Genomic DNA, 17,354 nt, shown 5'->3' on the forward strand with positions numbered 1-17,354 from the left:
AAAATAAACTGATTGTGTTTACCATTTGTGTTTATGTGATTCAGCATTGTTTAAGTATAGAGAACAGTGTCCTATATACTTTTTCTTTTCTATAAACAAGTCTAACTACAGTTAATGTTCAGGGCAAGATTTGCCTGTGCACCTTTTCAGTAAAAAGTAATCAAAATGGGAAGATTCTGTTGCCTAGGCAGCTTTTTTTTTTTTTTTTTTTTATGCCCTGGTTATAGTAGTAATTAAACTTTATAAAAATATCCATGTGCAAAAGCTTCCTTTTGTATGGGAGTTAGCTTTATTTTAAAAGTTAAAGTACTGTGCATGTAATTGGGTTTCCACCTGCCTACAGTTTTCTTTCTGGGAGATTACAAAGCCTTTCCTTATTGTCTTTGTGCTCTTGAAATGAACCGTTTCTGCTGGTAGTAATGAAGCAGGCTGCAGAAATGACTTGTAAAGGAGTTAGGAGCACAGCTTGTGGCAGGTGTTGTGCAAAGGCAGAACTCCCCAGTCCAGCACTTCTTATGAAAATAGGTGAAATTTTGAGGGAGAGATTCTGAAAAAGACAGTCTTTTGGAGTGGGGGAGAATGAATGTAATGACAGGCATTTCAGCTTTTGCTTGGTCTTTGTCTGTAAAAATGAGTCTCTCTCCTCTTCGGTTGTTGGCAGTTCATTCTGAAATCTGAAAAATGTAAGCAGAGTTTCCAACCCACTTTTGCTTTTTTCTCTGATGGCAGTGAAACTTATCATTCCCTGGGTTGAGGTCCAGAAGCTGGAAAGAACGTCCAACGTCTTCATGACCGACACGGTCCGTGTCACCACTCCAAATAAAGAGCGCGACTTCTCCACATTCCTCAATATTGCTGAGGCTTTCAGGATAATGGAGCAACTGGCAGATGTGACGCTCCGAAGGCTACTGGATAATGAGATCTTTGAACTGGATCCAGGCCTGCAGGATCCTACTCAGATTACCAAGAGGTAAAAAGCTAAATTGCTGTATGAGCAGAGGTTCGATGGTGGTCTTCATGGTCTGCTGTGTTAGCTGGGTAAGGTTTACCTGCTTGGGCACAAAAGGGATTTTATAATGTGTTTTGTTGTATCCAATAAGTGCATTTTAACTTGTGTGCTAGATACCTTTTTCCATTTTATATTCTTTCCTTGAACATCACTGTGGGGTTTTGTTCATATGTTTTAAAAGTACCATTCCCTGTAGAAGGATAGATTGCAGCAAGGGATATTTTCCATCTTCCCTGAAGAGAAACATTATTTTGTTTATAATTTGGCAATGTGTAGGCTTTCCTAGTGCTGTCAATTCTGTAGAATTATTGCTTTTGATCATATCTGAAACAGGGAATTTCCCACTAACATGATTGCCATAGCTGACTTAGCAAGCACTTATAGGACTTAAAAAACCTACAGGCAGTTGCAACAGATTAATATGCTATTGTCAGCTCTACCCCATGCGTCCCCGAAATGCATCTCCGCATTCCGCTCCCACTACAGAAATGCATTGGGCTCTCAGGGGAAAGATTGATAACTATTTCTCTGCTAGTAGCACAACACACAACTCTGTTTTTTATTTGCTGCTGTGGGAAAGGGGAAGGGAAACTGCCCAGAGGAATTTTAGGTGGGCAGGATGGAATAGCCCAAACTGGAATTTGCCTGAGGCGTCAGGGTTAAGGTGCTGGTTTAAAATACTTCTCTTCTGAATGGGGTGTGAGTGGAACACTTATACCTTCCTGAATCATACCCTTTCCTGCTCTTCCTTCCTCTCCCTCTGCCAGAGGTATGACCCAGGTGTTGCTTCCTGGCTAAAACATAAAGAATGCGTTGGTATCCTTTCCCAAAAAAAGAGAACATGTCCAGTAGCCGCTTTATTGTTTCTGAGGAGCATTTTTGCAGTGGAGTTGGGTATACATCTTAGCTAAACACTTATACAAAGTTTCATAATGGAGTTTAAAACAATAAAATGCACTTTCTCTGCCATTTCATATGTACACATGATAAAGAAAATCACTGATACCAGGATTTCATCCATGATGTCTTCAAGGAATTAATTTGATGTGATAGTGGTGAGCAGCCACGAACGTCTTTGCAGGCTTTTTTTTTCATAGCCTGGGTTCCTTTAAACACAGGAGCTACTGTTGTTTTTACAATATATGTGTAACTGGATGTTGTTAACATTGTAGGTTTTTGGCCCAAGAAATGTAGGATATGCACTTCAACTAATGTAGGATATGGCTGTGAGTAATAGGTTGTATCTGAGCCCCCTTCCATGCTTTACCACTCCACCCTCCTTCTGCTTTTGGATGGAAAAGTTAGATGCACAAAGCAAGGAAAGTAAATCCAGAGGAGATGTAACAAAAAACTGGGGGGAGGGATTTTCAGCATCTACTGATTTTTAACTCACCATTGTCACTTCCCCAAATAGTCTTTGAGTCAGGGGTGCCAACTGAATGGAAAACTGCAAAGAAACTAAAATTACGGTTGCAAAGAAAAGTACAAGCTTAGTAATGTGCTGTAATAAGGAGGCTCTCAGGGAATCAACCTGTAAGTACCTTGTGGCGTTTTTGAAAAGTAGTATGTCTATTAGCAAACCAGCAACAGAAACCATCCCACACATTTACTCAAAAAGGTTTTTTCCTCTCCTTCCTTCCAACTTAAAAAAAAAAAAAAAAGTTGGGGGCAGCAGAGGAGAGGGAAGGATAAAAATATATTTACTGGAGAGTTCCTGGGCAAGATGTTCTCTAACCTGTGATGATGTGCTGTAACTTGAGATGGGAGAAGGGAAAACATAGAAACATGGAAGATGCCAAAATCCCATTTCCTCTGCACAAATTGGGTAGTGGTTGGAGAAGTTGCTGTTTCTGGTGCCCTTTGTCACACTTCAGCAACCACTTTGATGTAACGTGATTAAGCAAGACTGTAGTTTGAATAGTGGATAAACTGGTTTTTAATGCTAACATGTTTGGGGGGAGTTGAACTTTCTTGGTGTATGAAGTTTTTGTTGCTGGTTTTTTTCCTGAAGCCATTGTAGTACTAAAAGAACAACTATTTTTCTCTCAACATTTTCCCCTGATAATTGTCTTTGTTAATTCTTGTGCATGATTTGGAAGCAAACAGTAGTCTATCAAAATGAAAGTAATAATCCACACATCATTAGAACTATTCCAGTTGTGTCTAATGAAGTTGCTGTAGATGGCTTTTGTTTGTTAGGCTTTGTTTTGCAAGAGGCTTGCCTCAATATCCTTATTTTTAAAAAATGCATTTTTGATGGTCTGTATATTCTACATTCTGAAAAGCAGAAACCTTTGCTGCTGTTCCTGAGGCTCTTGGGGTCATCCTGCTGAGCAGTCGAGGGAGGGGACTCAGAGAGGCTGTGGGATTAGGCCCACAGTCTGTGACACAGATTATATCATAGCCAGAAGTTTCCGTGCTGCTTAATGAGAGCATAAGGTTCGGAACAATAGATTAAAAAGGATTAATGGCAATTAAGTTAATTGCCATAAAAAGCAAAGTAGAGCTGAGGTGTTTGATAACTAGAAATGCTATTTCTTGCAGATATATCTGTGCCATACAATTTTACTGGAACATACGGTAACTATTTTTTCTTTTTTGTTATAGGAAGGTCACTAAAATCTCTGGTATACGTACTTGTACTTCTTATTTCCATCTCTTTCAGGATGCAAGAATATCCATTGCATTCCGCAAATGTACCGAGGAAATTGGCCAGAGCAGAACATGCGATTTAAAAGCTTTAGTGCTGCTGTCAGTAAGGTTTCAAAAGTATGATACGTTTCTCCAGGCTCTAACCACCTCGGTTTCTTTTCTTCATGTCTAACTGTGAATCGCCAATGAGGACGGCTTTGCTTCATATGAAGGCAAAGACGGTTTTTAACACTGATCGAAGCTGAATGGAAAGTGTTTGAAGTATCTTTAATCGTAAACGTCACTTCAGTCTGTATTAATTCCTTCAGAGAGGGAATCCAAGAACACTGTAAACCTTGAGCAACAAGGAGGATGTGACTAGAAAGACCCTCCTTTTATTGCACCTGCCTGGCAAAAGGCAGGGTTTGGATTATCTCTGTGTGTCACTTGTGACAGATGATTGCCCAACCTGTTTTTAAGGATTTCCAGTAATGGAAATATCAGGATCCATACTGGTACTTCGCTGTCCTGTCATTGAAAAGACTTTCTGAATTCTAACTTGAACCTTTTGTGCTGCTTTTTGAGTCTGCTACTTCTTGTCTATCCAGTACTATTGAAGAGATCGGTGTTTTCTCTCTTTTCAGAGCAACCATTTGTGTATTTGGAGGTTGGTATGCATCTCCTTTCTCTTTTCTTCCCCTAGTTCAGCCAGTTTTTTCTTAGAGGTCTTGATTTTAGCCCTTCTGGTTGCTCTTCTCTGGACATTCGTCACTTATCCCAAGGGGCTGCAGGCGTGGGGTGGTGGGATACGGGATTGCCCCCAGTTCCTAGCCAGTGCTGACCTGGGCAGGAGCAGCGTGACCATCTCTGCAGCCACTCCGGGACTGCTGTGCTGCATCTCAGTGGCCGTGCGGTTCTGCAGCCCAGCACGGTGCTCCTCTTCCTCCTGGGAGCACGAGGCTGTCGGCTCACGTTCAGCTGGTGATCCCGCATAACGCCTAGGTCCTTTCTTTTTGCCAAATGGCTGCTGGTGGAGTTGATCTCCATACTGCATTTGTGCAGCTTATGATGTACACCTGAAAATACTTGTAATGCTTTTTTTTCCACACCATCCCTTAACTTTATGGATATAAATCTGAATCTGTTCCTGTTCTTCTGCTCATTAGCCTCTACCAGCTTCACATCGTGTGCAGGTTTAATAACAGTCTCTTGATCCATTGTACAGATTGCTGATGATGATGTTGAACAGAAGCTAGTCCAGGACAGAGCCCCAAGGAGGTCCTTTTGATACAGCTTTCCAATTTACCAGGGAGCCTTTGAGGGCTGCTTTTTGGGGTACTCTTTTTTCAACTGGCTTGGTACAATAGTTTTTTACTTCAATCCAGTTTTATTAGTTCCATGTGGGGAAATAACAAGGCTTTCACCAGTTCTGGCTAAAATATCCATTGCATCTCCTCCCTGCAAGTCCAGTGTTCCTGTTACATAAAGGAATGATGTTCAGTTTACATGTGTCCTGACAAGTCAAGTTGACTCTTCTCAGCTTCTCCTGGCTTGCTTACGAGAAGCCTTTCTTGCCACGCAAATTTAGCAGTTCTTCCAATAAACAAGACATATATAATTGCATGTGTTATTTCCAAAATTTGTAACTCTCTGGAGTCTGAATAGCATGAAGAGTCTAGTAACTGGTCTCTAAAAGCAAGAGGTCAACCAGTCTGGTTAGATTTTAGATAGGGAGCAAGTGACTCAGCAGAGCTAAAATCTTGCCAAGTTGACTTCTGTTAGATACAAAGCAGAGAAAAACATGTGACAGTGAGGACACAATTTTAAGTGTCCTGATACTTTTAGGCATTTTGTTAGTCTTGTGTGTTATTTCCTTTAATTTAAAACTCTTGGAAGGTAACATGGGGGTCACACACAAGGAGTTATCACAGTTCAGACTTGCTGTGCACTTTGAAGTGCTGGAGTTGGAGGCAGTCCAGGATCCCGTAACGTGCAAGTCGGGAACTGCGTTTGGAAAGAACTGCTGAGTTTTCTGAAAAGTAGGGAACAAGGCAATTGCATCTCCTCGCCTTTTATTCTTCTGATGCATGTGTTAACACTCGATGAACATTATTTTTACATAATGATAGCATTCCTTTTTTTCTTAGGCACAGCTCAGTACGCTGCATTTGCTTAAAAACCAAACCAACATGGAAATTTTTGAAGACAAAGTTTCAACAGATTGGGCCTTAGGTAGCAAGGTCACCTTTCTGTTCAGTGTTGGAGGTACTGTGAAACTCAAAATGGAAGCTGTGGGTCCTGGTGACGTGGGCCAGTTGCTGCATCTTTGCTGTATCACGTTTAAACAATGCCTGTCTTGTTTTAGGAGCTAATTTTGTTAGTGGGTGGGTTTTTTGCAGTTGGAGGGTTTGGGGTTTATTTTAACCAGCTCTAATTTTGTTTGGCTGTATTCATGAAGTGAAGCAATTGCTTTAAGCCCTAGAATTTGCCTGCCTAACAGGAAAGATTTTCACAGTGTGCCACTTTCTAATAAAACCTCTCGTTTGAGCCCACAGCGGTAGGTGCTGACAGCATTTCATCCCCATGCTACCCTTTTGTTTTGTCCAGGATCCCTCCCACCAGCGGGCTGGCCCCTGTTTTGGCACTTGTCTGTGGGGCAGCCCTGGCTGCGGTCTGGTCTCTGCGGTGGTCCTGTGTGACCCTGTGTCAGGAGTCACGGGGGGGAACGGGCAGTTCCAGGGATGTTGGGGTTGGCAGCCTTCCACCAGCATGGGGTGAGAGGGTTGGATGCAGCGCTTGGTGAATTTACTTCGTTTCAGATGCAGGAAATGTCATTCTTCAGCTTAAAAACCTGTGGCTGCTTGTCTAAAAGGCCCCACACCTGGAGCCTGCAGCCCCAAGAGACAGCAAAATCCTGAAAACAGGGAAGCTGCAGATTTTGGAGCATTAGAAACAGTCAGCTCTTAAGTAACAGATGCTGTCTGCCTCAATGAAGGTCCCACTCTTAGGTGTAATGCCTCTTTTCATACAAAGGTATAGATATTTTCACAACCAAGTAGATGCAGGGAGGGTCTTACCTTCTCAGCACAATAGCAGGAGAGCACAGCTCTACCCGGACCTGACTGCAGATGCTATCAGCAGCATTCATCTGTGCTGTGCAGAAATGGAAAATATTTTAGTGGTGAGTTAACTAGGAGGCATATCCTGATCCAGCTTTGTCACAATAGCGGATCGCTGCGGGCACTTATCTGAGTTGCTCTTGCTGTGGAATTTTAACTTGGGAGCAACTTTTTTGTCTTCCTCCACAAAGAGGGTTTCTCTTTGTTCTTTGTAAAAAACAGGAGACTATTTGTCTGTTTTCCTTGGATAATATTATTAAGGAAGATAATGCTTGAGAAGGAAACAGCAGCTGAATGCTGGTCAAGCGCATTCTGTCTTTTCTGTTGGTCGCAGATACAGATCCTCCCTTCTCAGGTCTCGGTTTGTTCTCGATTGTCTTCCTCCCTGTTTCACGTGGCTTTAGTTTTCTGTATGGATTAAACTGAAATAAAACCCCCGAAACTATTGATTTACTTACTGAATCACAGGCTTCATATGTCTCAACTTATTTTTAAACAGCAGGGCTGGGGTAGGGGGAAGGTGTCAGCAGAAGAGGAGGGTGAAGGAAGGAGCGGAGAGGGGATTTACAGCACCAAGGTACCACTCCCTTTTATGCTCCAGCCCACGCTTTAAATTCTTTCAATGGAACAAAGTCAAGCTTTTTTTTTTTTTTTTTCCTGAGGTGAATCATGTTTGGAAAAATTTACTTGTAGTAAAGAAAATGGTAGAATTTAAGCCCTAATGTTTCTGGAGCTGCTGTTGGTGAGCTAATAGCCATGGCCTGTTTATAATGTAATTACATAGCTCTCTAAATTACTGCAGATTTCTTCATTAAAGAAGGAGGAGGAAAAAAAAATATCCCCAAAGCCAAGTCTGCATAACCATAGCTCAGTAATGAAAGCTTCATTTATTTAAACTTTTTCTCTCCACATAAATGTGGATGGGTGACTGGAAGGAAGCCAAGTCCAAACTGAATGTAGCTGGTGCTGTTATTCCCAACTGAGTCTGTAAGTGACCTGAAACTGTTTTGCATTTTGCAACTGTTCTGGGGGCTCTCAGAGGCTGATACCTCTGCAAGTCAAGGATGCGATGATGTAATTGCCACCATCATTAACTCTTCTATTACTGACTGCCTGAGAAGTACTTATCGAGCAAATGCATTACTTTTGGGTGCAGATGCAAATCCCTGGGGTGATGTTGGTGATACTACTGGGAGGGGAAACAAGGAACATAAAGCTAATCTCCATTGCTCAATGTATGTTCGTGAGATGAAAGATTTAGTTATCTCCTGGGCATTGAAATCTGTAACTCTTTGAGGCTGGAAAGTCATACAGCAGCCATAGAAAATGCATGGTTAAATAATAATTTAAAAAATCCCGAACAAACCAGCTGATTTAAATTAGTGCCCTTTCCTTTACTAGTCACTACAGTAGTTGCTTTTGACCTTATTGTTAAACAAGCTAGTATTGATAATGATTCTTTTTTGTATTTCAAAGTCAAGTCTTTTATTGATCTGTTCACATAGGCAGTGAAGATTGCTGTGCACAGTGGTTTTATTCTGTTTCCCTCGCTCTTGGTGAGGCTAACAAGAAAAGCAAACCTTGCACTGGATGTCCTGGCTTTCGGGGTCTTGTGATTCGCTCTTACTGCTTTCTCTTAAGGGATCTTGAAGCCAGAGCACAGAATGAATTCTTTCGGGCCTTCTTCAGATTGCCCAGGAAGGAGAAGCTGCATGAAGTTGTAGACTGTTCTCTCTGGACACCGTTTAGTCGCTGTCACACAGCGGGAAGGATGTATACTTCAGACAGTTATATCTGTTTTGCCAGCAAAGAAAATGGCTGCTGCAATGTTATCATCCCACTTAGAGAGGTAGAGTTGTTTGTTTGTTTCATTTCGGGTCCTTATCTACCTTTTTCTGCTGTAAGCATCCACTGTCATTTATCTGCAAACTATCGTTTGATGAAAAAGAGTAGGATGCTTGTGTGTATCATGCCTACAGGATTGTTGTAAAGCTTGTTCTGGGATTCATTAGGGCATGAATTCCTAAAAATATGGGTGATTCAACATGATCCTCAAAGTGAAGGGTGAACAGGTAATGCAGCAGGACAGAGCACTGCAAAAGCAGAGTCTGCTCAGTCCAAGACTCAGACAGGGCTCCCCTCCCAGCTCCACAAACACATACATCCAGCTTGGTGTTGATGGAGACTTCAGCTTGGACCCATTCTGGCAATATAAAAGCATCCTTGCCTGGGATCAACATTTTGAAGTGTTGAAGATCTCCCTCCATAGACAAACTCTAGCAGACCTGTGGATATTTTGTAAAGCTGTAGGGCAGAGAGAAGAAGGGGATGTTCTGGATGCAGTGACGAGCTGCCAAATTTCCATGAAATCAAAGACTTATTTAAATGGAGGGAGAGCGCATGGGAAGGTGGTGGGAGTAGAAGAGGAGAAGGAAGCTGTCAGCAAACACCTGCCTGATCTGCTGTGGATATAAGGCTGTTATGATCTCTTAATTAAAGCTTTCTTTTCATCCTTGGCTAATAACAGAGTAACATCCAAATGCTATCTTAACTGTAGCAACTTACCTTCCACTGTTACAGAAACAGAAAACAAAAGAACAGTTTTATATACTTAATTGGAAACAATGAAACAACTGTTTTCCCCTATCTGCAAAAGAGTAAAAGTAAATTTCCGCCTCCATTCCCCAGAATTTGATCAAGTTGATCCTTTTCTAAATCTTGTTTTAATCATGTTCCCATTTCTTATCTTTCCTCTCAGTCCACTCTTCAGACGTGGGCTGCAAAGTCATTTAGGAAAAAAAAACCCAAAAAAACAAAACCCAAGAAAAGGCAGCTGGGATACTTTTTGGTGCCTGCTTTGAGCTTCTAAAGAGACTGTGAACTTCAGGTGGTAGGATGTGTCTGATCAAGGAAAGACAATATGAATAACCATGTTTAAAGCATGTTTGCGTATGAATGCTGTGTTTGTACATTTTGCTACATGTAGAGTATTTTACAGTTTCTGTGGATGTGGTGCATAATGTGTTTTCTATAATGTTTCTGGAAAAGGTAATCAGTATAGAGAAGATGGAGGACACAAGCCTTCTCCCTAATCCCATCATTGTTAGCATAAGGAGCAAGACAGCCTTTCAGTTCATTGAGCTGAAGGACCGGGATACTTTGGTGGAGAACCTGCTCCAGAGGCTAAAAGAAGTGAACTCCAGCAACCCAGTGCACTGTAACAACTTGCAAAATAAGAACCAGGTACTGAACTTCTGGGATGTTATTGGATTATGAATTCAACATGTTTATCCATCGATCCGTTGTCTTGCCTTCTGCAGGGGGTTGATCTTGGGCCAGTGCTGTCTGATGTCTTCTTTAAAGACCTGCCTGATGGGATGGAGCGCAACCACAGCACGGTTGTGATTGACACACCAGGGGAAGCAGCAAGTATGGTGGGGTGCAGGGCTGCCCTTCATGAAGACCTCAATGTTCTGGAGGAATGGGCCGTGATAGAGACCTTGTGAAGTTCAACAAAAGCAAATGCGAAGCCTGGCAGAGGAACCCCATGCCACCAGAGGGGCTGGGCCCTGGCTGGCACGTGGTAAAGGCAGGAGGTCACGGCGGACAACAGGTTGAGCTTCTAAGTCAGCAGTGTGCTCCTACAGTGGAGAGGGCCAGTAGCCATATGGGGTTGTACTAGCAGGTTTGTAACCAGCAGGTCAAAGGATGTTACTATTCCCTTTTATTCAGCACTTCTGAAGCTGATCAGGAGTACTGTGTCAACTTTTGACTCTGCACCCCCCCAAGAAAAGCATCAACTAATTGGAGTAAGTCTAGTGGAGGGCTACAAGATGGTCAGGGGCTGGAGCACATGCTTTATGAGGAGAGGTGGAGGGAGCAGGGCTTGTTCAGCCTGTCTTCCACTAGCTAATGGGGACTTACAGAGAAGACAGAGCCAGACTTTTCTTGGAGGTGCCAGCTGAAAGTCGAGTGGCAATAGTCCCAAGATGCAGCAAGGGAAAATTCGAATAGATAGAAAGATTTCCCCTCAAGGGTGGGCAGAGCTGGACCAGGCTGCCCAGAGAGGCTGTGGATTCCCCTTCCTTGGAGCTACTGAACTCGACTGGACACAGCCCCCAAAAACCTGGTTGGAGGGGCCTGCTTTGAGCGGGGCATTGAAAAAGATGGTCCCCTCCAACCTAAATTGTTCTCTGATTCTGTTTTTCAAATCCTAACCAAAGTGGAAGGACAGTTAGAATTTACTAACAACTTCTGCTTTAAAGTAACAACCCTTTTCCTGACATATAAATGAATGATAATTTGTATAAAGTCTGGAGTAAGGCCTTTCCTCCTGAAAGGTGTGAAAGATTGTGATGCAAACGGCAAAGGCTGACCCAGCTCTGTCTTGAAGACGGCTGAGGACATAGTTCTTAGCCTCTTCTTCTTAGTCGTTACCGCTTTGATTCTGTATTGCAGAACAGTCCTGCCTTTGGATCCACGTGCGTGCTCAAGGATGGTGAGCCTGTGCATCTGGGAATGGAGGCTTTGCAAGGCAAGGAGAGAAGCGAATGTGGAAAGGAGAGCAGTTATTTGCTCAATGCAGAAGCACTAAGGTCGGACTTCCATCAGTCAGGAATGGCAGGCCTTGATTTTGGAAAGGTATGTAACATTTGGGGAAAGTTGTAGCAGTTTTATGGGTTTTTTTGGTTTTTTTTAAAAGCTGGGGTGACATTCAAACAGATACTCATTTTTAGTAAAATGAACTCTGTATTGGCTGGACAAACTAGATATGGGATAATGGATTTTCTGTTTGCTTGGGAGTTTTTTATTCTCTGTCCCCCCCCATTTCCTTCTGGTGAATATTTATAATTTTTCTGCCTGTGTGGTGAGGTGCATATGCAAAATGGGGGGGAAGTTGTAGTCTTTAGAGCAGACTTCCCATTTCCATTGGTAATGGAAATACCTTGCAGAATTTCTAATAGTTAAAATGTTTCTGTTTACCAGGTCTCACATGCACATGATTTGTTCTTTTAAAATATATCTTCGTGTTCCAGTCTAGGGAGCAAATCAAAGAGAGCCTGTGGGATGACCATTTTGTAGAATATGGCAGAACCGTGTGCATGTTTCGCACAGAGAAGATCAGAAAACTTGTTGCTATGGGAATCCCTGAATCTTTAAGAGGCAAACTCTGGCTGCTTTTCTCAGGTGGGCACACTTTGAAATGTTGGCTGTAGGCATCATCTGATTCTGAACATGGCAAAACATTTAGGCAGGAAATCTCCCATGGGAAATTAAATGTTGTTTACATGGAGCTCATGATACTGCTGACGGAAGAGAGATGATCTGAACTGAACTAATAAGTGCAAGGAAGTACCTAGGTAGATCTGTAAAAATTTTATCTCAGGATGACATGACATGATGAGCAGAACACTTGAAATAACATCTTCTTCATCTGTGTAATATCTTAAATTTATGTCATGTTTTCATAAAATAATGTTCATCCTCAAGCAACAATTAGATTGTAGCATAAGTATTGATTTAGCCCTAGACAAATCAAATTATTGCAAAATAATGACATCTCGAAGACAGCAGTCCTGCTCCTGCTTCATGTTGAATGTTGGCAGAGGTAATAGAAACTGGAGATGGAAAAAACAACTCATTTCATCCTCAGATCTGGCAGAGCCAGAACGTGCCTACAGTACAATCTCAAGTTTAGTCCTTAATCCAGTATATGACATGTTCAAACATTTGTTAAAAGTGGAGCTTTTCCTCCTTGAAGGGTGTGAACAGTGCTGAGTACATTTCTCCCAGTAATACTTTTTGCTGGGGAAGTTTTCTGCTCAATGTTGATGTTAAGCTATTTAGAATGATGTTGCATCATACAAGCTTTGCTAATATTTAATTTGTTTTCAAGACATGTATTCTGCTAGGACTTTATTTCTTTTAGGTCCGGAGATTTCACTAAATTCACAGACGCTGGGGAAAACCATCTTGCTTACATCCTTTTGAGCGGTAATTCCCACAACGCTAACTTTAGCGTCATCCTAATCCACTTGCCTCTTCCTCTTCCTCTCTTCCTGTTGCCTTCAGACGCTGTGACGGATCTTGCCTCGCATCCCGGTTACTACGTACATTTGGTGGAGGCGTCCATGGGCAAGTGCTGTATGGCGACGGAGGAGATCGAGCGTGACCTCCACCGCTCGCTGCCCGAGCACCCTGCCTTCCAGAGCGAGACGGGGATAGCCGCCCTGAGAAGGGTGCTCACGGCGTACGCGCACAGGAACCCCAAAATAGGATACTGCCAGGTGAGAAACTCCCAGCGGGATAACGCTCACTGCTTTTTTCCTCTCTTTCCACTCTCTCTCTTTTGTCGTTCTCTTGGGAGTATTTTTCATGGTGGTTTTGATAAATGATGTCCTTATAGTTGTGAAAAATACATAATTTTAGATACTAAATGTCATTTACTCTGGAAAACAAGTACATAGGCTAAACAAAAGGCTCTGGCTCAACAAAATTATTTTGCAAACTGGATTTAGAGTTAAAAAAAAAAGTTTCTGATGCTTCTGTTTGTTCGAAAGTGCCTTTCTTGCACAGTACTTGGAGATAACGCAAAGTAAACTGGCCTGCACAGATGAGATTCACGTAGAGCGCTGGAGCAGAGGTTTAATGGAGTAAAGTTCTTCCCCTTTCTTCCAAAATTGATGACAAATTATGAAAGTACTTTGCCCAGCTGGCCAGCTAGAACAGTAACTTTACCTTCTGAGCAGCTCCCTGAATTCTGATTAACATCAGACTGGTCCAGATACAGGAAGGGGGGGAAGGCAGCCCCCAAACATCTTGCACTATCGGTTACCTACTTTGCATCTGGGCAAATCCAGTACTGTGCTTCTCTCCATTGTTTCCTATAGCTCTTATGAAAAGTAGTATACATAAGCTTGAAAAACTTGTTATGCCTTTGAGTTGCAATTATGTATTCGCTGTTTATTACCTTTCTCTGGCTGGGTTTTTTTTTAGTTGTTTACATCTTGCTAGGCTACTTTCTTTAAAAATAGCTACAATTTAGCTTTTGTCAGTAGGATTTGATGACACTAACAAATCGATTTTCTTCTTTGCCCTTGTAAGTCTATGAATATTTTGACCTCTGTGCTGCTGTTGTATGCCAAAGAGGAAGAAGCCTTTTGGCTGCTGGTTGCTGTGTGTGAGCGAATGCTGCCAGATTACTTCAACCACCGAGTGATAGGTGAGCTTGTATCTCTCTTCTTGCTGACTGGGAAGGGACAGCTGAGTGGCACTGGGGTGAGTAAAATGCTCAGGGTCTTATGAGGTCCAGACCCCATGGGTGAGGGGGTCTGCCGATTTGTGTGGTGTCCAGGGACAGCAGCAGTGGCTGCTTAGGTTCCAGCTAGGGTTGGTTTTGGTTTGAAGGGTTTGAACTGCAACAACTATAAATATATGCTCAGCTTCATGGTTTGTCTTTTTTTTCCTGTTGGTCAGAAGGCAGTGACATTTTTGCCTGTTAGGTAAAAATAGAAGAGCCTGCGTGTCTTGGTTAGGAGTGTTCAGTATTAGAGACTCAAGCTGTTCAAGATGAACCTAGGAAAGATCTGCTAGGTTAGCTATTTCTGATCTGACCTGTCTGCTTTGCCTGGCTCCTGGAGTAATACAGGCTTGCATCTAACCTGGCCCTTTGTAATGCGGGCTGATACAAAACCCTCTGAATGCGAGATGCTGAATTAAGAAATAAGCCAAGTCCCTCTGCAGTGTGTGCCTTGTACTGCATGCGCTATGTCTGCTGTTCGTTGCAATGCAACTATTTTTAAGACTGTTGTGCGAACGTCTGCCTCATGCACAGAAAGAGAGGAGCTGAGCAGCTTGACGCAGTAATTGCAGGTATGCATACAGGAAAGAGTATTTGTTCTTTGAAGTCACATCACTTCTTTCTCTTACAGAAATGTTTGATAGCTTTTCCTTCTTTAATGCTAACCTTACTCTTTAGCTACAGTGTCTGCCATTACACCATCGCTGTAGCAAAGGGAGGGATCAGGGTCACTTGTGAGGAGGTGGGGATAGGAGGAAATCCCTGGCAGTGGTGGTTCTGGGAGCTAGAAGTGGTGTGGTGTGGGCACTCTTGTGCTGCCTGGGGAGTGGGAGGAGACATCTGAGAAAACTTGCAGTCTTTTGCTTGGAGGATGGGATTATCATACCTCCCTCCTGACACTGTGCTGCTGTACAGTTATTGTCTTGTCACTGAACTGGCAGGTAAGGTAAGTTAAAGCAGTGTTATTCCAAAAGTTAGCTGGATGCTTAGGATGTTTTGTGGTGCTTTGAATGGCATTGGTATTTTCAAGTAGTGGATTGGGCACTGTAACTGTCCCGCTTGTCAGAATTTTGGTTCTTGTCTCCAAATGTGACTTTAAACTGCTATCTTGATGACTGGCTTCCATATTTGTCTCCTTCCTTGATTAAAAAAGAAACACAGCTTTATCTGTCCTTGTGAATTTCTAGGTAGCATCAGCCTGCCTTGAGTTACTGCTAACTTTGGTGCTTGCTGGGTTATTGCCCCTACGTAGCATTCTCCACACCCAAACAGACTTGAGTTGTCCCACTTGGCCGGCTGTATCACTGCCCTGAGTTGTACTTAATTTGGGATTTGTATCTTGCCTGTCACTCACCGTGGCTATAGCCTACATTGTTTGAGTGCTGATAGTCTTGGTTGTCCTGTGTCTCTGTTCTCCTGTCCTCTGTACCCAAAGGAAAGAGTACTGTGACTCTAGAAGAGGCACTGCCATGCCTCACCACAGTGCGAAGAACCAGCGGCTTCAGCTTAGAAGTTCCCCTGCTCGCCCTACTAGAATGGCAGCAGTGTAGTTTTGCAGCACGATTGCTTCACTGAGCAGTTACTGCTGCAGCTTTGATTTACCTTAGACCTTCGCGTGCCCAAATCGGTGCTACTGATCTTCTCCACCCTGCCCCTCCCCTGGTTCCTGTTGCTTGAGTTGGTGTTCTTGGCTTTGCATTTCAGTTGACCTTTTTTTTTTTTTGATCTGCAACCAGCTCTTGTCTAAACTTTGTATTGTTTCTTCGTGAATAATGCTTTCAAGACCCAACTTTTACTCTTTGTCTGCCCTGCCAACATTGTTGCCCAAATTTTGTTCTCTCTCCAACTTTATTGATCTCTGATCTTTGTGCCCATCACTGCGCTTTTCCTCTTCAGTGACAGCCAGTAATCTCTATAGTCAAAACAGCTACTGAATGAATGACCTTGGTTCTAACAGGCCTTCTTAGCTCCATCTTCTCTTGGGCCTTTTCTTTATGACATTCAAAATCTATTATTTATTTATTTATCATTTTTGCTTACAAAACTTAGGCAATCCAGTCCTACTCAACCTTTTTACTTTTATCATGTGACCATCTCCCTCCTTCAGCCTTGCCAGCTATGACCACTCTGTCTTTTCACAGGCCTTTTTATCGTTTCACTGCTTGCAAACGGGAAGACTCTGCAGGCAGGGCTGGTACCCATTATCTCCTCCTTCAGGAATTCCCTCCATCCTTCTCCCTTCTGTAATGCACAGAGGAAATTATAAGCAGACAGCTGCAAGGTAGAAACAAGTTGTACTTGGGTCAAGAGTGGTGGCAAGGGTCATGCATATCCTATTCTCCTGTTACCATGACTTTTCCATTCTTTGCATAAACCAGCAGGCCATCTAACCTCACTTTATCTGTTAGACTGTCATCATCTCGATCTTAAAATTCTTGAAACACCAAAAACCTCATTTCATTTCTCTGATTTGGCCTTTTCAGTCTTTGAGATGTCATTTAGTTTGCATCTTGGGTCATAATTTTTTAAATAGATACCCTGGCATTTTCCTACCTCGTCATGGTTTCATGCTGTAATACATTAGAGATTCAGTTGCTCAGATTTCAGGGTTTCTGGGAGCCTAATGAAAAGATGGGTATAAAAGCCACTTCGAATACACCTGCTTGACTTTCGTCTACGGTATCAACACTTAAGATCTGTGAAAGATCTGGGCAGCCTTGCACATTCCTTTTAAACCTCTGCTTTTGCCAGTGCTGCCTCTGAGTCTGGAGTGATCTTTTTATATGTGTCTATCTGTCTCTGGCTTCCTTCAAACACCCCTAAAACCAGCTCTGTTTTTTGGGTCTATGTTAACTATGCCTATTAAATTGTTTGTATTAAGCTTGTTAAAAAAACACAAACAAAAGATGCCCTCTGTTGACTAACCCCAGTCCATTTTCTCCTCTGTTTTCCTTACCCTTCTTATTTATGACCATCTGATGTGAGAGGGCTTTCTCTTGAAAGCAAAGCACCACGCTTGATGTGTTTCTCAAAAGCTCTTTGCATGTCCTTGGGCACTTATTTTTGATTTGTGGTGCTGTAATGTTTGTTCAGCCACCAGCAGAAGCTCTTTGTGGCTTGATGTGAAAAGTTCTAAGACAGAGAAATGTCATAGCTGGTTTGTTGTGTTTTTTTGTTTTTTTTTGTTTTTAATGATTTGGATGCAAAGCCGAAAGATGCTGGCTCCCCACCACAAATTGTCCAGGTTATATTCTGCTTCTGTAAAACAAGTTTTGAGTGCTAAGGGTATATATGT

The 17,354-nt window shown here is 42.5% G+C and overlaps 1 protein-coding gene across 2 annotated transcripts in view; it reads left to right on the forward strand.

The window, feature by feature from the left end:
• Positions 1-17,354, forward strand: part of TBC1D8 (TBC1 domain family member 8) — a 50,021-nt gene that overhangs the window by 23,578 nt on the left and 9,089 nt on the right. For both annotated transcript variants that reach the window (XM_049834237.1, XM_049834238.1), the window contains exons 5-11: positions 730-970; positions 8,401-8,608; positions 9,808-10,002; positions 11,218-11,400; positions 11,796-11,946; positions 12,832-13,046; positions 13,864-13,981. In XM_049834237.1, the coding sequence (XP_049690194.1) occupies positions 730-970; positions 8,401-8,608; positions 9,808-10,002; positions 11,218-11,400; positions 11,796-11,946; positions 12,832-13,046; positions 13,864-13,981 (1,311 nt within the window). The remainder of the gene's footprint in view (positions 1-729; positions 971-8,400; positions 8,609-9,807; positions 10,003-11,217; positions 11,401-11,795; positions 11,947-12,831; positions 13,047-13,863; positions 13,982-17,354) is intronic.

The sequence above is a fragment of the Accipiter gentilis genome, chromosome 31 (genome assembly GCF_929443795.1).
Source record: "Accipiter gentilis chromosome 31, bAccGen1.1, whole genome shotgun sequence".
Classification (NCBI taxonomy): Eukaryota; Metazoa; Chordata; class Aves; order Accipitriformes; family Accipitridae; genus Astur; species Astur gentilis.